Source organism: Aquarana catesbeiana, linkage group LG12, assembly GCF_042186555.1.
Source record: "Aquarana catesbeiana isolate 2022-GZ linkage group LG12, ASM4218655v1, whole genome shotgun sequence".
Taxonomy (NCBI): Eukaryota; Metazoa; Chordata; class Amphibia; order Anura; family Ranidae; genus Aquarana; species Aquarana catesbeiana.
Window position 1 is genome coordinate 122554599 of NC_133335.1, and position 21044 is coordinate 122575642.

Consider the following 21044-nt stretch of genomic DNA (forward strand, 5'->3'; position numbering starts at 1 on the left):
ATCGCTGTATTAGTGTCGCTGGTGACGCTAGTTAGGGACGTAAATATTTAGGTTCGCCGTCAGCGTTTTATAGCGTCAGGGACCCCCATATACTACCTAATAAAGGTTTTAACCCCTTGATTGCCCCCTAGTTAACCCTTTCACCACTGATCACCGTATAACCGTTACGGGTGACGCTGGTTAGTTCATTTATTTTTTATAGTGTCAGGACACCCGCCGTTTATTACCGAATAAAGGTTTAGCCCCCTGATCGCCCGGCGGTGATATGCGTCGCCCCAGGCAGCGTCAGATTAGCGCCAGTACCGCTAACACCCACGCACGCAGCATACGCCTCCCTTAGTGGTATAGTATCTGAACGGATCAATATCTGATCCGATCAGATCTATACTAGCGTCCCCAGCAGTTTAGGGTTCCCAAAAATGCAGTGTTAGCGGGATCAGCCCAGATACCTGCTAGCACCTGCGTTTTGCCCCCCAGCCCACCCAAGTGCAGTATCGATCGATCACTGTCACTTACAAAACACTAAACGCATAACTGCAGCGTTCGCAGAGTCAGGCCTGATCCCTGCGATCGCTAACAGTTTTTTTGGTAGCATTTTGGTGAACTGGCAAGCACCAGCCCCAGGCAGCGTCAGGTTAGCGCCAGTACCGCGAACACCCACGCACGCACCGTACACCTCCCTTAGTGGTATATTATCTGATCGGATCAATATCTGATCCGATCAGATCTATACTAGCATCCCCAGCAGTTTAGGGTTCCCAAAAACGCAGTGTTAGTGGGATCAGCCCAGATACCTGCTAGCACCTGCGTTTTGCCCCTCCGCCTGGCCCAGCCCAGCCCACCCAAGTGCAGTATCGATCGATCACTGTCACTTACAAAACACTAAATGCATAACTGCAGCGTTTGCAGAGTCAGGCCTGATCCCTGCGATCGCTAACAGTTTTTTTGGTAGCATTTTGGTGAACTGGCAAGCACCAGCCCCAAGCAGCGTCAGGTTAGCGCCAGTACCACTAACACCCACGCACGCAGCATACACCTCCCTTAGTGGTATAGTATCTGAACGGATCAATATCTTATCCGATCCGATCAGATCTATACTAGCGTCCCCAGCAGTTTAGGGTTCCCAAAAACGCAGTGTTAGTGGGATCAGCCCAGATACCTGCTAGCACCTGCGTTTTGCCCCTCCACCCGGCCCAGCCCACCCAAGTGCAGTATCGATCGATCACTGTCACTTACAAAACACTAAACGCATAACTGCAGCATTCGCAGAGTCAGGCCTGATCCCTGCGATCGCTAACAGTTTTTTTGGTAGCTTTTTATTGAACTGGCAAGCACCAGTGGCCTAGTACACCCCGGTCGTAGTCAAACCAGCACTGCAGTAACACTTGGTGACGTGGCGAGTCCCATAAGTGCAGTTCAAGCTGGTGAGGTGGCAAGCACAAGAAGTGTCCCACTGCCACCAAAAAGACAAACACAGGCCCGTCGTGCCCATAGTGCCCTTCCTGCTGCATTCGCCAATCCTAATTGGGAACCCACCACTTCTGCAGCGCCCGTACTTCCCCCATTCACATCCCCAACCAAATGCAGTCAGCTGCATGAGAGGCATTTTCTTTATGTCCTCCCGAGTACCCTTACCCAATGAACCCCCCCAAAAAAGATGTCGTGTCTGCAGCAAGCGCGGATATAGGCGTGACACCCGCTATTATTGTCCCTCCTGTCCTGACAATCCTGGTCTTTGCATTGGTGAATGTTTTGAACGCTACCATTCACTAGTTGAGTATTAGCGTAGGGTACAGCATTGCACAGACTAGGCACACTTTCACAGGGTCTCCCAAGATGCCATCGCATTTTGAGAGACCTGAACCTGGAACCGGTTACAGTTATAAAAGTTAGTTACAAAAAAAGTGTAAAAAAAAAAATATATATATATATTTAAAATAAAAAAAAATAGTTGTCGTTTTATTGTTCTCTCTCTCTATTCTCTCTCTATTGTTCAGCTCTTTTTTACTGTATTCTATTCTGCAATGTTTTATTGTTATGTTTTATCAAGTTTGTTTTTCAGGTATGCAATTTTTTATACTTTACCGTTTACTGTGCTTTATTGTTAACCATTTTTTTGTCTTCAGGTACGCCATTCACGACTTTGAGTGGTTATACCAGAATGATGCCTGCAGGTTTAGGTATCATCTTGGTATCATTTTTTTCAGCCAGCGGTCGGCTTTCATGTAAAAGCAATCCTAGCGGCTAATTATCCTCTAGACTGCTTTTACAAGCCGTGGGAGGGAATGCCCCCCCCCCCCCTACCGTCGTCCGTGTTTTTCTCTGGCTCTTCTGTCTCAACAGGGAACCTGAGAATGCAGCTGGTAATTCAGCCAGCTGACCATAGAGCTGATCAGAGACCAGAGTGGCTCCAAACATCTCTATGGCCTAAGAAACCGGAAGCTACGAGCATTTTATGACTTAGATTTCGCCGGATGTAAATAGCGCCATTGGGAAGTTGGGAAAGCATTTTATCACACCGATCTTGGTGTGGTCAGATGCTTTGAGGGCAGAGGAGAGATCTAGGGTCTAATAGACCCCAATTTTTTCAAAAAAGAGTACCTGTCACTACCTATTGCTATCATAGGGGGTATTTACATTCCCCGAGATAACAATAAAAATGATTAAAAAAAAAAAAAAAAATGAAAGGAACAGTTTAAAAATAAGATAAAAAAGCAAAAAAATAATAAAGAAAAAAAAAGCACCCCTGTCGCCCCCTGCTCTCGCGCTAAGGCGAACGCAAGCGGCGGTCTGTCGTCAAACGTAAACAGCAATTGCACCATGCATGTGAGGTATCACAGCGAAGGTCAGATCGAGGGCAGTAATTTTTGCAGTAGACCTCCTCTGTAAATCTAAAGTGGTAACCTGTAAAGGCTTTTAAAGGCTTTTAAAAATGTATTTATTTTGTTGCCACTGCACGTTTGTGCGCAATTGTAAAGCATGTCATGTTTGGTATCCATGTACTCGGCCTAAGATCATCTTTTTTATTTCATCAAACATTTGGGCAATATAGTGTGTTTTAGTGCATTAAAATTTTAAAAAGTGTGTTTTTTCCCCAAAAAATGCGTTTGAAAAATCGCTGCGCAAATACTGTGTGAAAAAAAAAAAAATGAAACACCCACCATTTTATTCTGTAGGGCATTTGCTTTAAAAAAATATATAATGTTTGGGGGTTCAAAGTAATTTTCTTGCAAAAAAAAAAAACTTTTTCACGTAAACAAAAATTGTCAGAAAGGGCTTTGTCTTCAAGTGGTTAGAATAGTGGGTGATGTGTGACATAAGCTTCTAAATGTTGTGCATAAAATGCCAGGACAGTTCAAAACCCCCCCCAAATGACCCCATTTTGGAAAGTAGACACCCCAAGCTATTTGCTGAGAGGCATGTCGAGTCCATGGAATATTTTATATTGCGACACAAGTTGCGGGAAAGAGACAAATTTTTTTTTTTTTTTTTGCACAAAGTTGTCACTAAATGATATATTGCTCAAACATGCCATGGGAATATGTGAAATTACACCCCAAAATACATTCTGCTGCTTCTCCTGAGTACGGGGATACCACATGTGTGGGACTTTTTGGGAGCCTAGCCACGTACGGGACCCCGAAAACCAAGCACCGCCTTCAGGCTTTCTAAGGGTGTGAATTTTTGATTTCACTCTTCACTGCCTATCACAGTTTCGGAGGCCATGGAATGCCCAGGTGGCATAAAACCCCCCCAAATGACCCCATTTTGGAAAGTAGACACCCAAAGCTATTTGCTGAGAGGTATAGTGAGTATTTTGCAGACCTCACTTTTTGTCACAAAGTTTTGAAAATTGAAAAAAGAAAAAGAAAAATGTTTTTTCTTGTCTTTCTTCATTTTCAAAAACAAATGAGAGCTGCAAAATACTCACCATGCCTCTCAGCAAATAGCTTGGGGTGTCTACTTTCCAAAATGGGGTCATTTGGGGGGGTTTTGTTCCACCTGGGCATTCCATGGCCTCCGAAACTGTGATAGGCAGTGAAGAGTGAAATCAAAAATTTACACCCTTAGAAATCCTGAAGGCAGTGATTGGTTTTTGGGGCCTCGTACGCGGCTAGGCTCCCAAAAAGTCCCACACATGTGGTATCCCCATACTCAGGAGAAGAAGCTAAATGTATTTTGGGGTGCAATTCCACATATGCCCATGGCCTGTGTGAGCAATATATCATTTAGTGACAACTTTGTGCAAAAAAAAATGTGTCACTTTCCCGCAACTTGTGTCAAAATATAAAATATTCCATGGACTCAATATGCCTCTCAGCAAATAGCTTGGGGTGTCTACTTTCCAAAATGGGGTAATTTGGGGGGGGTTTGTGCCACCTGGGCATTCCATGGCCTCCGAAACTGTGATAGGCAGTGAAGAATGAAATCAAAAATGTACACCCTTAGAAATCCTGAAGGCGGTGATTAGTTTTCGGGGCCCCGTACGGGGCTAGGCTCCCAAAAAGTCCCACACGTGTGGTATCCCCATACTCAGGAGAAGCAGCTGAATGTATTTTGGGGTGCAATTCCACATAGGCCCATGGCCTGTGTGAGCAATATATCATTTAGTGACAACTTTTTGTAAATATTTTTTTTTTTTTTGTCATTATTCAATCACTTGGGACAAAAAAAATAAATATTCAATGGGTTCAACATGATTCTCAGCAATTTCCTTGGGGTGTCTACTTTCCAAAATGGGGTCATTTGGGGGGGTTTTGTACTGCCCTGCCATTTTAGCACCTCAAGAAATGACATAGGCAGTCATAAACTAAAAGCTGTGTAAATTCCAGAAAATGTACCCTAGTTTGTAGACGCTATAACTTTTGCGCAAACCAATAAATATACGCTTATTGACATTTTTTTTACCAAAGACATGTGGCCGAATACATTTTGGCCTAAATGTATGACTAAAATTGAGTTTATTGGATTTTTTTTATAACAAAAAGTAGAAAACATAATTTTTTTTCAAAATTTTCAGTCTTTTTCCGTTTATAGCGCAAAAAATAAAAACCGCAGAGGTGACCAAATACCATCAAAAGAAAGCTCTATTTGTGGGAAGAAAAGGACGCAAATTTCGTTTGGGTGCAGCATTGCATGACCGCGCAATTAGCAGTTAAAGCGACGCAGTGCCAAATTGGAAAAAGACCTCTGGTCCTTAGGCAGCATAATGGTCTGGGGCTCAAGTGGTTAACAGAAGAGGTTCCACTCAGAACAGGCCTCGCCATGGTCAAGCAAAGAAGTTGAGTGCACATGCTCAGTGTCATATCCAGAGGTTGTCTTTGGGAAATAGACGTATTGATGCTGCCAGCATTGCTGCAGAGGTTGAAGGAGTGGGAGGGTCAGCCTGTCAGTGCTCAGACCATACGCCTCACACTGCATCAAATTGGTCTGCATGGCTCTCTTCCCAGAAAGAAGCCTCTACTAAGGATGATGCACAAGAAAGCCCACCGTTTGCTGAAGACGAGCAGACTAAGGTCATGGATTACTGGAACCATGTCCTGTGGTCCGATGAGGCCAAGATAAACTTATTTGCTTCAGATGGTGTCAAGCGTGTGTGGCGGCAACCAAGTGAGGAGTACAAAGTCAAGTGTGTCTTGCCTACAGTCAAGCATGGTGGTGGGTGTGTCATGGTCTGGGGCTGCATGAGTGCTGCACTGGGGAGCTACAGTTCATTGAAGGAACCATTAATGTCAACATGTACTGTGACATACTGAAGCAGAGCTTGATAACCTCCCTTCCAAGACGGGCTTGCTAAAGAAGCTGAGGGTAAAGGTGATGGACTGGCCAAGCATGTCTCCCGACCCAAAAACCCTATTGAGCATCTGTGGGGCATCCTCAAATGGAAGGTGGAAGAGCGCAAGTTCTCTAACATCCACCAGCTCCGTGATGTCGTCATGGAGGAGTGGAAGAGGACTCCAGTGAATCCTGTGAAGGTCTGGTGAACTCAATACCTAAGTGGGATAAGGCAGTGCTGGAAAATAATGGTGGCCACACAAAATATTGACACTTTAGACCCAATTTGGACATTTTCACTTAGGGCTGTACTCAATTTTGTTGCCAGCGGTTTAGACATTAATGGCTGTGTGTTGAGTTATTTTGAGGGGACAGCAAATTTACACTGTTATACAAGTTGTACACTAACTACTTTACATTGTAGCAAAGTGTCATTTCTTCAGTGTTGTCACATGAAAAGATATAATAAAATATTTACAAAAATGTGAGGGGTGTACTCACTTTTGTGAGATACTGTGTGTGTGTGTGGATATATATATATATATATATATATATATATATATATATATATATATATATATATATATACAAAAGGGGGGAGGGTGTTGTAAACCCGATTAGACTAATCATGGGGCACATGGACGCCATCCACAGCCGGCCCGATGGCGTGCAACGGCCGGAGCTGTGTATGGGAGGGTCCCCCGGTGTGATGACGCTGGGCCCCGCCGAGGGAGCGGGGTGATGTCTCGCTCCACCATGCCGCTGACATGCATCAGACATCCCCACGTCAAGAAAGACTCCTCCTTAGTTTAATGGGGTGGGTTATCTTCACTTACTCATGTGATTACTTTACTCTAAATATACTCAGCCACTGTACCATGCCTGAGCTACCTATTATTTATATTATGTTACTACACATTTGTTAGAGTATTACCCCCTTACATTTGAGTGCCCATTGGTCCTTGTGGATACACAGGGGTGTACACACATTGCTGCCTTGCCCACCGGTTGAAGAACGCCCTATATCAGCCCCATCTGATAGGATTGATGTACAGTCAGGTCCATAAATATTGGGACATCGACACAATTCTAATCTTTTTGGCTCTATACACCACCACAATGGATTTGAAATGAAACAAACAAGATGTGCTTTAATTGCAGACTTTCAGCTTTAATTTGAGGGTATTTACATCCAAATCAGGTGAACGGTGTAGGAATTATAACAGTTTGTATATAACAAAACGAGGGTAGAGAATATGGGACTTTGAGGTACATCATATATAAAGAAACACAATTAATGATCTAAAAATATACAAATATTTATTGGAAAAAACACTTAAAAAGGTAGGAAATACAGTTTATAGTCATAGGAATACACATATTGCCTATCACTGACAAATGAGAGTACTGTAGTCACATACAAATCTAGCAATCTGCGTCCAAAAATTACAACATGTTTCGCCGGAAGGGCCTCATCAGGAAAAGGACGAGGATATTTAAAAGCACATGGTATGTTCAACCTTAGATGTGTAAACAAAAAAACAAAAGTAAACAAAAATTAATTAATGTCACATTTCACCATACTCACAAAGCAAACACAAAATAAATTAAAAAAAAAAAAAAAAAGGAAGAGAAAGGGGGCCCCCACACCCCCCCCTTTACCAAAAACAAAACCACCACAAAAAATCCCTCTACACACAGATCCCCCAAGCACGCGGACTCCACACCTCATGATTGAGTTCCGGAGAGAGCGCAACTGGGAGAATGCCCAAAAGCCTGCATCCAGACCGGTCCAAAAAGGGATGCCAGATCTCCCGTAGGGAGGGATGTGTGTTTTATGTTATTCAGTCAGTCATATAAAGGTATGACCATACCTGCAATGTATATAGTATGTTGTAAAAGCAATATGTGAATTAAGGATAAAGCGAGCACAGGTCCATAACACTTATGGGGCGTACACATGGGCGGACTGGTCCGACGGACTTTTGGCAGACTTCCGACGGACTTTTCTGAACCGACTTGCGTACACACGACCGGACTACGGACGGACTTGCCTACACACGACCGGACTTTCCGGCAGACTATGTCCGCCGGTCTTCCCGACGGAGTTACGACAGACATTCCGAATTAACGGACTTGCCCACACATGAACAAGTCTGTTCATTTTGAACATGACTCGGATACGACGGGACTAGAAAAGGAAGTCAATCTCGCCGCTTTTATTGGCAAGATTGACACCTTGCGAGCCCCGTCGCGGGGCATACCAGGCCCTTAGGTCTGGTATGGATTTTAAGGGGAACCCCCTACACCGAAAAAATGGCGTGGGGGTCCCCCCAAAATCCATACCAGACCCTTATCCGAGCACGCAGCCCGGCCTGTGAGGAAAGGGGGTGGGGACGAGCGAGCGCCCCCCCTCCTGAACCGTACCAGGCCGCATGCCCTAAACATGGGGGGTGGGTGCTTTGGGGGAGGGGGCCCTGGGCCCCCCCTCCCCCAAAGCACCTTGTCTCCATGTTGATGGGAAACAAAATAATAGCCACCGCCCACACCCATAACTGGCCTTCACAGTAAGGAGCACATGGAGGGCATATACATGTAAGAAAAAGACAATTCCATAGCTCAACTCACCAACCAGTCTGATGACCAACCAAATTAGCCTGTCTAACCATCTGTTAAAAGCTTTTAACAGACGGTTAGACAGGCTAATTTGGTTGGTCAGCAGACTGGTTGGTGAGTTCACCCGTGTTGATGAGGACACGGCCTCTTCCTGACAACCCTTGCTGTTGGTTGTTGGGGTCTGCGGGCAGGGGGCTTATCAGAATCCGGGAGCCCCCTTTAATAAGGGGGCCCCCAGATCCCGGCCCCCCACCCTATGTGAATGAGTATGGGGTACATCGTACCCCTACCCATTCACCTAGGGAAAAAGTGTCAATAAAAAAAACACACTACACAGGTTTTTAAAGTAATTTATTAGACAGCTCCAGGGGTCTTCTTCTGACTTTCGGGGTCTTCTTCCGACTGCGCCGCTCTCTCCAGCCTCTTCTCCCCGTGTCTGGTTTTTCTCCCGCGCTCCGGCCTCTTCTCCCGGTGTCCGGTTATTCTGCCGGCTCCTCCGCTATCTTCTACCGCTCTTTTGCGTGGTCAACACCCGATGACCCTGCCCCCTTATGACGTCACAGTCCCAACATGCCGCGGGACTGTGACGTCATAAGGGGCGGGGTCACCGCCTATATAAGTCATTGCAGAGCGCTCACACAGCATTACAGCGGGAGAGAGCGTTGTGTCAACATCGGAAGAAGAGAAGAGGGAAGAAGACGACGCAGAAGTCCGGGCCACCGCTAGCAAAAGAAGCGGCAGAAGATGGCGGAGGAGCCGGCAGAATAACCGGACACCGGGAAAAGAGGTCGAACACCGGGAGAAGAGGCTGGAGAGTGGGAGAAGAACAGACACCGGGAGAAGAGGCCGGAGAGAGCAGAGAAGTCGGAAGAAGACCCCCGGAGACGTCTAATAAATTACTTAAAAAACCTGTGTAGTGTGTTTTTTTTATTGACACTTTTTCCCTAGGTGAATGGGTAGGGGTACGATGTACCCCATACTCCTTCACATAGGGTGGGGGGCCGGGATCTGGGGGCCCCCTTATTAACGGCAAGGGTTGTCGGGAAGAGGCCCTTGTCCTCATCAACATGGGGACAAGGTGCTTTGGGGGAGGGGGGGCCATGTTGAGGGCATGCGGCCTGGTACGGTTCAGGGGGGGGGGGGGGGCGCTCGCTCGTCCCCACCCCCTTTCCTGACCGGCCGGGCTGCGTGCTCGGATAAGGGTCTGGTATGGATTTTGGGGGGACCCCACGCTGTTTTTTCTGCGTAGGGGGTTCCCCTTAAAATCCATACCAGACCTAAGGGACATCGTCGCCTCGCGCTCGCCGCAATAGGAAAATCTGTTTTTCCTATTGCAGAGAGCGCAAGATGTCGTACCCTACCTTTGCATCGTATCTGGTCCGTCGGACCAGCATACAGACGAACAGACTTTCCGTTAGGAACGGAGTCCGGCGGAGTTAGGACGTAAAGATTTGAAGCAGGTTTCAAATCTAAAGTCCGTAAGATTTCCAACTGAAACGGTCTGTCGGAAGTCCGATGCAGCCCACACACGGTCGGATTGTCCGCCGGATTCGGTCCGTCGGACCAGTCTGGTAGGAAAGTCCGCCCGTGTATACACGGCATTACTGGTAAATGAACTGTACTCACCATAGTCCTAGCATATGAAATCATCTATATTTGAGAGCTCATGCGGACGGAGAGGCATAAAGAAAGACGTTGGTATATCTCGATCAAGTACATGAAAACGACACACCCGTCCAACAAATTCTAAAAATGTGTATATATAAATATATGTAAATGCTGTGCACTAAGGAGATATAAAAGTATATGAGGTATATCCTTATAGCTTCAAGAAAATTTGCTCACCTCAATGTGTCTCACCCCTGTGTGAAGGGCTACACCCTGCCCTTACAACCAAAGCAAGGAGAGACATAGGAGTGGGAGTATGCCAGAAACATGAACAGCCAAAGCCCCAAGGAGAAGCACAGGGATGGCCAGTATCAATGTACCTATGTCCCAACAAGTGTCGGAACAACGCTTACCCACGACTGCCCTCTCTACGGACTCCCGGATAGCACCCATATTCAATCCTAACACCATGGACTTAAGGCGTAGCTCGATAACTGCGCCCACTCCCATGCGAACAATGAGTCAGCCTTTAAAATAGAATGTCCTGGTTCCACTTTCGGTGGGAAGCGGGATAAGTTTGACATTATTAATCTTTCCTCTTACCCTCTGTCAGAAGAGGAATCCAGGTTGCTGGAATTAAGTTTCACCTTTTGTCCAGATGAGGAAGCAGACAAGTTCGAGTTGATCAAGGATCTGCACCTTTTTGCCAGACGTCTCATGTATAAAGTACTGTATGACAAGGACTCAAATAACGTTCAAGAACTGGGTTCACAAAACCCCAATGTGGAGGGTGTAACCTTTGAAGATCTACCAGCTCTACAGAATCTGATGGACCTGTGGGACAAGAGCAATCTGGAGGAGGAGGGTTGGGTCTTCAATCCGTCTGGAACAACCACCGCCCAATCCCAGGTTCGGGTGTCTCTTCCCCCCTACCCTCCGCTGGCTCTCCCCCCAGGTGTCACTTTTGGCACACCGAAGTCCTACAAACCCAAATCTAAGTCATTCCCTATATTGCAAGGCAAGTCCAATATATGGGCCTTTGTGAGCCAGTTCACAAAAGAGATAGAATCCACCAATTGGCAAACTGGAGCTCCGTCCAGTTTACCTAAGCATCTGAAAAAGGCACTGCGAAATTTAAGATCCAACAAAAATATTGTAGTGAAGCCATCTGACAAAGGTGGAAACCTCGTCATAATGGACGTAGAACAATATGAAAAAATGTGCTTTGATATTATTCTTAATACCAATTGGTATAGACCAGTCCCGAGATCCCATATTAACTATTATATGAGGTTATATAAAGATATTCTAGCCAAAGCACATGATAGGGGAATTATAGACTCAAACACACTCAAATTTTTAGACACTACCAATTTCATCACTCCAACGGTTTACGCACTACCCAAGGTGCACAAAAACTTACATAATCCCCCAGGCCGACCAGTAATTTCGGGCTGTGGATCATTTATGGAAAGGGCAAGCCAATTGGTTGATGAATATCTATACCCCCATGTAAAGAGTCTATTTTCATTTGTCAAGGATACCATTGAATTATTGAAAACACTGGATGGGCTGCAGCTGCCCCAAGAAGCTTGGCTGGTCGTGATCGATATAGAGGCCCTGTACAACTCCATACCACATGCTAGAGGTGTGGGTGTTGTACGGGCGTGACCTTGATTCATGGAAGTATAACAATTTTGTCATTGAAATGTTGGATTTCATATTAACACACAGTATTTTCATATTCAAAGGTTCCCACTACCTCCAGGTGCAGGGCGTGGCTATGGGGGCCAAGTGTGCCCCCTCCTACGTGAACCTGTACCTGGGGGGATGGGAACTAGATCTCTTTTCCGATGAATCCAAGTTGGAGGACATTGGTCTGATTGTATCATGACATTGATACATAGATGATGTTTTTATGGTATGGGCAGGATCAAAAGAAAATCTATTAAAGTTCCTGGATGGCTTACAGGTGAAGACATACAACCTAAAGTTCACATATACCTTTGATCAATCAAGGATTACCTTCTTGGACGTAGAAATTTTTATTAATGAAACAGGAACACTCTGTTCCACTCTATATAGAAAACCCTCAGCGGGAAACAGCTTACTACACACTAGCAGTTCGCATCCAGAAAAATTGATCAAGAGTATTCCTTATAGTCAATTTTTAAGATTGAAACGCAATTGTGCACAGGATACAGACTTCCAAAAGGAAGCGAACATGCTACGCGAACGCCTTCTAGCTAGAGGTTACAGCAGAACATGTTTGAAAAAAGCTTTCAACCGAGTGAAAAATCAGAACAGACATTTGTTACTGCACAAACCTAGGGGAGACAAATCGTCCTCATCAAAATGCATCATTACTAAATACAACCGACAACATGACAAAGTACGACATATAACAAATTTTGGTACTTATTGGCAGCTAATCAAAAGGTCTCCAAATTCATTAAATCTTATCCGGAAATCACCTACAAACGATCCAGATCATTGAGAGACACCTTGGTAACTAGTCACCACAGCAGCCTGACTACCATTAAATCAAAATCACCGGGTACCTATCCTTGTGGTAAGTGTAACGCTCCCCAATAATAATATCTGGACCCCCAAACATAGAACTACCTGTCAATCAGTGGGCTCTGTATACTTAATGAAATGCTGTTGCGGAGCGTTTTACATGGGGAAGACAAAGCGCCCATTATTTTGCAGATTCAGAGACCATGTATCTGATTTCTAAACATAAGATGGAAACACCAATAAGCCGTCATGTGGAGTTGTACCACAAATTCAATCTTAAGTCTATTGGTTTTTTTCAGCCTTGAACATCTTCCTTAACATGAACGTGGGGGGGACATTGATAATACGCTCATCCAGTTGGAGACGAGATGGATCTATTTGCTACAGGCGACCCGATTCCCAGGTCTTAATTTGGGGATCAGTTATAAGCCCTTTTTGTGACCAGTGTCTTTCCCCAGGTGCGTTTATTTTTGACTCTTTGGTTTGGTAACTTGGAGTGTCAGACTTATTTGGAGTTGTTGGTCACTGATCTGGCCATGTTTTCCACCTACTCTCTCTGTCATTCATTTAGCCCTAGGTGTTAATGTGACCCTCTATATGCATACATTGATCTGTGCTTGGCGGGTTGTCCCGTTGCCAGTTATATAATCTCCAATATAAGGAAAGTGATGTATGGCAAGTTATATAGAATATTTCATATGTGTCCTTTTTTCATTACACAAATGCAATTGCTATTTAGGTTGAGGAAATACAATTATTGTGATGCACGTGCATGGCCACACTCGTGCTCAACGCAGCCCTTAAGTGGGGTAGGTGTGCATGCACATATTCCAATATTTTACTTTATTTTATTTATTTACAAGCTTCATTTAATTTCATTTTTCAAACAACCCCCCCCCCTTTTTTTTTTTTTCTCCTCCGCACCCACCCCCTTTGGATCCTTTCTGGTCCCTTGCCAATAGATCTCCGTACGGACACCCAAGGGTGTGCAGTAGGGCTCTTTTGTGCCCCGCTGCATGCCCGCCTTGAGGTATCCAGTTTCCATATAGTGCTCCAGTCATATGGTGATCAGTCCAGTCCATACCATCCTCCAGACTGCAATTCCACCATGTTAGTCAGGTACTGTCTCCACTGCTGGTCACATCGGTGTCTGACTGCATACCGGAGGTCACAGCCATTTCCGACCTCCGGTTTCCATTTTTCGATCTTCAGTCCATAGTACAGGAACCTCCCTCTTGCGTCGGCGGGGCGTCAGTGCGGCGTGACGTCACACACTGCATTTTGGCGCCACGGGGAGGGATATTTAAACCTCATATGAGTCAGACCTGTTTAGGCTAGCTGGGAGCTCATGAGGAACACGGACAGCGGTATCAGGTAACCTTTTAGCTGGATGTAAAATAGTCAGTGTCCCTGCTCTGCATTCAGTTTTAACTTAAGCTTTATAATTTTTTGTTTTTTATTTTTGTTCCCTTGTATAGATTGAAACTGGCCATACCTGTGCTTCTTCTTGAGGCTTTGGCTGTTCATGTTTCTGTCATCCTCCCACTCGTATGTCTCTCCTTGCTGTGCATAGCATTTATATGTAAATGCTATGCACTAAGGAGATATAAAAGTGTATGAGGTATATCCTTATAGCTTCAAGAAAATTTGCTCACCCCAATGTGTCTCACCTCACAGGGTGAGACACATTGGGGTGAGCAAATTTTCTTGAAGCTATAAGGATATACCTCATACACTTTTATATCTCCTTAGTGCATAGTATTTACATATATTTATATATACACATTTTTAGAATTTGTTGGACGGGTGTGTCGTTTTCATGTACTTGATCGCGATATACCAACGTCTTTCTTTATGCCTCTCCATCCGCATGAGCTCCCAAATATAGATGATTTCATATAATAGGACTATGGTGAGTACAGTTCATTTACCAGTAAGTGTTATGGACCTGTGCTCTCTTTATCCTTAATTCACATATTGCTTTTACAACATACGATATACATTGCAGGTATGGTCATACCTTTATATGACTGATTGAATAACATAAAACACACATCCCTCCCTATGGGAGATCTGGCACCCCTTTTAGGACCGGTCTGGATGCAGGCTTTTGGGCATTCTCCCAGTTGCGCTCCATCTGGAACTCATTCATGAGGTATGGAGTCTGCGTGGTTGAGGGATCTGTGTGTGTGGGGGGATTTTTTGTGGTTGTTTGTTTTTGGTAAAGGGGGGGTGGGTGTTGGGGCCCCTTTTTTCTTTCCCTTTTTTTTTTTTAATTTATTTTGTGTTTGCTTTGCGAGTATGGTGGAGCCAATTTTTTTACGCGGCTAGATATGTATGTGACTACTCCATTTGTCAGTGATAGGCAATACGTGTATGACTATGACTGTAAACTGTATTCCCTACCTCTTTTAAGTGTTTTTTCCAATAAATATTTGTATATTTTTATACTATTGTGTTTCTTTATATATGATGTACCTCAAAGTCCCATATTCTCTACCCTCGTTTTGTATCAAAATTTTATTGAATTTTTAGGGATGTTGGTATTTTTTTCTCTTTGTGGTTATTAGGAGCTGACCTCTACCCTTCTTACTTAACAGTTTGTATATGTGCCTCACACTTTTAAAGGGACCAAAAGTAATGGGACAGATTAACAATCATCCTTTGCAGTCAATTACATCCTGAAGTCTGGAATGCATAGACATCACCAGACGCTGGGTTTCATCCCTGGTAATACTCTGCCAGGTATTTACTGCAACTGTCTTCAATTCCTGCTTGTTCTTGGGGCATTTTCCCTTCCGTTTTGTCTTCAGAAAGTGAAATGCATGCTCAATCATATTCAGGTCAGGTGATTGATTTGGCCATTGCATAACATTCCATTTCTTTCCCTTAAAAAACGATTTGGTTGCTTTCGCAGTATGCTTTGTGTCATTGTCCATCTGCACTGTGAAGCGCCATCCAATGAGTTCTGAAGCATTTTGCTGAATATGAGCAGATAATATTGCCCGAGACACTTCAGAATTCATCCTGCTGCTTTTGTCAGCAGTCATATCATCAATAAATACAAGAGAACCAGTTCCATTGGCAGCCATACATGCCCATGCCATGACATTACCACCACCATGCTTCACTGATGAGGTGGTATGCTTTGGATTATGAGCAGTTCCTTTCCCTCTCCATACTCTTCTCTTCCCATCACTCTGGTACAAGTTGATCTTGGTCTCATTGTCCATAGGATGTTGTTCCAGAACTGTGAAGGCTTTTTTTAGATGTTGTTTGGCAAACTCTAATCTGGCCTGTTTTTGAGGCTCACCAATGGTTTACATCTTGTGGTGAACCCTCTGTATTCACTCTGGTGAAGTCTTCTCTTGATTGCTGACTTTGACACACATACACCTACCTCCTGCAGAGTGTTCTTGATCTGGCCAACTGTTGTGAAGGGTGATTTCTTCACCAGGGAAAGAATTCTTTGGTCATCCACCAGTTTTCCGTGTCTTCCGGGTCTTTTGGTGTTGCTGAGCTCACTGGAGCGTTCTTTCTTTTTAAGGATTTTCCAAACAGTTGATTTGGCCACACCTAATTTTTTGTTATCTCTCTGATGGGTTTGTTTTTTGTTTTTTCAGCCTAATGATGGCTTGCTTCACTGATAGTGACAGCTCTTTGGATCTCATATTAAGAGTTGATAGCAACAGTTTCCAAATGCAAATAGCACACTTGAAATGAACTCTGGACCTTTTATCTGCTCCTTGTAAATGGGATAATGAGGGAATAACACACACCTGGCCATGGAACAGGTGAGCATCCAATTGTCCCATTACTTTTGGTCCCTTAAAAAGTGGGAGGCACATATACAAACTTGTAATTCCTACACCGTTCCCCTGATTTGGATGTAAATACCCTCAAATTAAAGCTGAAACTCTGCAGATAAAGCACACCTTGTTCGTTTCATTTGAAATCCATTGTGGTGGTGTATAGAGCCAAAAAGATTAAAATTGTGTCGATGTCCCAATATTTATGGACCTGACTGTATATCACCTGATTTCTTGTGAATCGTATGTTTACATATGGTATTTTTGTGGACTGATGTCCTTTTTCATTTCATATCTCAAAATAAAATTCGCCTTTTAACCTAACTACTTTGTCTGTATTCTGCCCTTAAAATTATCTGTTAATGTCAATTAAATTCTGATTTCTCAATCTAAAAAAAATGTACTGCTTCTTTTCCAACAGTGAGCCCAGAGCAAGCAAAGCAAATGAGAGAAACAGGACTACATTTGTTACGTCGAGCCCTGGCTGTCCTGCAGATCTTTGCAGTCAGCCAGTTTGGTTGTGGTACAGGACACGTGCCAAAAAACCTCTGGAAGCAGGATGAACACAATAGAGACTTCACTCCATTGTTAAAAAAGCTGGAGGCTTCTGTGGAGAAAGTGAGGCAGTTGGCAGTGCGACAGCAGCCTCAGGATCATGTTATCAGCTATGCGAACATGCAGGAAATTGCACTGGGAGGCAAAGATGAGCTAACAGTAGTCGTGAGGAAAGAGTTGGCACTTGCTATCAAAGATCTTCTGTCACATGGTCTTTATGCTACATCTCAAGGAATGAGTTTGGTTCTTGCACCTATTGCCTGCCTCATACCTGTCTTCTCTACCTCTCCACCCACTATGCACCCCTGGGAACTTTTTGTCAAATACTACAATGAGAAAAATGGAAAAGCATTTGTTGACTCTCCTGCCCGTAAACTCTCACAGTCCTTTTCCCTTCCTGTTTCGGGGAGTACTAAGGTTACCCCCAAACAGAGCCTTCTCTCTGCCATCCACACAGTTTTAACAGAACACGATCCTTTCAAGCGAGGTGCAGACTCAGAATTTAAGGCTCTTGTTTGCATGGCATTGAATGAACAACGTCTTGTCTCTTGGCTTAATTTGCTCTGCAAATCTGGGGTGTTGATACAGTCTTACTACCAGCCTTGGAGTTACATGGCAAGCACCGGCTTTGAAAGTGCTTTAAACATCCTCAGCCGACTCAGCAACCTGAAGTTCAACCTACCAGTGGATCTTGCTGTGCGACAATTGAAAAACATTAAGGATGCTTTTTGATGGAAATTAATGAACATATTGCTGTAAGAATTTTACACATCTGTAGATGACTGGACTTCCCCATGGTTTTGTTTTTTTAAAACAGTGTATATGTGCACAAAAAGCAGCCATTCATCCCTAAAATTTGCCAATTAGGGAAAATTGGTGTCCAGTTCTATTTCCCTCAATGCAATTAGGAAGATACCAAAGCAGCATGCATGTTTGCCAGGCCTCCTCAAATGACCTGGAATGAAAGGCATATGCCCATGGATGTCAGAAAAAAAAAAAAACATTTTGTAATGTACTGTTTTATTGAAAATTTGCATTACAGTAGTGGACAAATCACAGGAACCAGTCATTTACTGATTAACTGATAAATTGCTATCTAAGAAGGTCATTCTAATGTATCACAAAATAAGTTAAACATTGCAAATTATTTTTGTGTGCCTTTACCTGCATTTTTTAAGTCTGTTCAAAGGAGGAAAGTCACGTTTTATTTTGTTTATTTTTTTTTACGTGTCTCTGCATACTGGCTAAACAAGAGCAAGACCCCAAATTTTTAGCAAGTTTAGGTAGCATGGAGGTAAGCCTGGATTACACCACTTGCTCCCAGTGACCCATGTCTGCAATATGTCTCTTTAATTGGTTTCTGAATGCTACAAAAAAGCATTGCTGTTAAGCATTGCTATATCCATTTGAGAATGCAGTTCATATTATATCCCAGCAATGGTGTACTGTGGGCAAGATAAGACTGCACTCGAAATATAAGTAGTGCTTTCCTCTACCTAACCTTATGTATGTTCCCTGTGATTATTTAACACAGATGTGAATTCTTGCTGGGATGCAAAAAAAATGTAACCCCCTATGTAACTTAGTGGAAGAAAAAGCAAAGTCTAACTATTCTTAAAGTATTTATTAAACCAATCCTTAAAGTGGATGTAAACCCACCACTAATGATTATCAACTATTGCCATCATATGCATGTATATATGTATTCATGCCTCCTGTATGTATCCCTACCCATTAAGTCACCCCCTTCTGCACAGAGAGTCCCTCAAATCTCCGGAATCGATGGGCGGTCTATGTTCTGGCGCTTGGTGGATGGAGTTGTGACGTAACTACACTCCCCTTGGCCAGGCCCCACTCTTGTTATGTGAGCAGTGCGCCCACAGGGAACAAAGAGCACATTCTGGGCAGAAGCAGAGCGTGCTCATGGCCCCCTGTGACCCCTGCACATGTGCTACACTTTTAGAACACAAGCTGTAGTGGAGATTTCGGGATAGCTGTGGTAGTAGCTGTGAGATGCTGTGATCTGGGTCCGCTCGTGCATTAAATAAGGAAATGAGCTGTCACTCACAGCACAGGGGAAGAAACCGGCACACATTTATTTGTGTGTCATTTTTTTTCTTAGTGAAAAAAGATGAGGATTGCTCAGAGATGGATTAACTCTTTGTGGCAAGACTTGGCATAGATGATATGACATCCTCTACTGTACCAGGTAGAAGGCTTAATTAAAAAAACATTTTTTTGGGTTTACATCCACTTTAAATGCTGCGGCTGCATTCTTTTCTTTTTTAGGCTTTTTCCCTATTTTCACCAGCTGATATGACTAGTAACACACTTCCTGTTATAGGGTGCCTACACTCTAGATCAGGGGTATTGAATTAAAATTCAAGGAGGTCCGATCACTAAAATTTTCTTCCGGCTGAGGTCTGAATCTCAAGAATATTTATTGTCAAGTTTCAGTTATGACATTACGTGTGGACAGTTGGAACTAAGATAGCTTTACATTTGCTCTTGGCTTTGTATGGAATACAAACAACTATCTTTAACATTAATTGTGTCCATCAGCATGCCCCTTATTTTACATTAAAGGGCACTCCGATGGTCATATTTTATGTTAAGGGGCACACTGATGGACACTTTTTATGTTAAAGGGCACTCTGATGATGTGCCCCTCAGAGTTCCCATACCATAAAAAATAAAGAGGGTACCCCCGAAAGAGTGAGACTTTAACGGCAACAAACAATAAAAAGATTTATTGAAGTTCAGAATGTACAATATAACATAATATATTCAAAAAGAAACACAATATACATAAATACAAAAATCAAAACCACTAAAAACAATGGTGTCGATGGTAGTGATTCACATAAGTTGTCCAGACGGCCCAGCGCGTTTCGGGACTATAAAGGCGTCCCTTCATCAGGGGCAAGTCTTAGAACAGGATCTCACCAACGAGGGACACCATAAAGGTCTCACTGCTGGAACAGTTGCAGCACCTGTATCGCGAATCAACCACTCCAGTGTCCAGAGGACAAAGAGGTAGGTAGTGGGTCTACACTGATCCACCCCAAATGCACTGACTGAAAGAGCCCACACGTGAGATATCAAACTGCGGTTTCACTACTGTACGTAGCTTCAATTCAAGATATCCATCAAATCCACTAGAGAATGGAAGATAGCTTGTAACCTACAAGGGAGGATGTATGGGTAACCACTTCAGTTAGTTCAAACTTATCCACATATATCCAGTGAGATGTAATCTTAATGTGATTGAATTGCAGTACAGGAGTTCCCAGTGCCAGAAACAACCGTCCCGTTCTCCGCCATCCAGAGCAGTGACTGATGGGCACACGCTTTATGTTGTGCCCAGAGTGCACCTTAACATAAAATGTGCCCATCAGCATGCCCCTGTTTTATGTTAAGGAGCACGCTGAGGGGCACACACCTTATGTAAAGGGGCATGCTGATGGGCACATTTTATGTTGTGGTGCACTCTGGGCACAACATAAAGCGTGCCCCTTTACATAAATCGTGTGCCCATCAGCATGACCCTTTACATAAAGTGTGCCCACCAGCATGCCCCTTTACATAAAGTGTGTGCCCATCAGCGTGCCCCTGTTAATCACTGTGAATTAAATCTCTGTGTACCTTGAGAGCAGGCAGGGCGCGGGAGCCAGCAGAGCTAGCGAGTAGGGTTGCACCAATATCGGTGTCAGTGCCGATACTAGGCATTTGCACATGTATCGGTACGCGTGCAAATTTATTTATTTTTATTTATTTCGGGTACTTATATAGTGCCGTCAATTTACGCAGCGCTTTAGATATACATTGTACATTCACATCAGTCCCTACCCTCAAGGAACTTACACTCTAAGGTCCCTAACTCACACTCATACATACTAGGTACAATTTAGACACGATCCAATTAACCTACCAGCATGTCTTTAGAGTGTGGGAGGAAACCGGAGTACTCGGAGGAAACCCACGCAGGCACAGGGAGAACATGCAAACTCCAGGCAGGTAGTGTCGTGGTTGGGATTCGAACCAGCAACCCTGCTTACTGCTATGTAGTGCTACCCACTACACCACTGTGCCACCCCTACAAATACACCGATACCCGAAACCGATACCTTCTGGTTCAGTTCTTTCAGCTAATGTAAAGAA

At 43.9% G+C, this 21044-nt stretch overlaps 1 protein-coding gene across 1 annotated transcript in view; it reads left to right on the forward strand.

Moving 5' to 3' along the window:
* Nucleotides 1-17991, forward strand: part of RUNDC1 (RUN domain containing 1) — a 275946-nt gene extending 257955 nt beyond the window's left edge. The window contains exon 5 of the mRNA XM_073608311.1: nt 16750-17991. Coding sequence (XP_073464412.1) covers nt 16750-17615 — 866 coding nt within the window. The 3' untranslated portion in view covers nt 17616-17991. The remainder of the gene's footprint in view (nt 1-16749) is intronic.
* The last annotated feature ends 3053 nt before the right edge of the window (nt 17992-21044 follow it).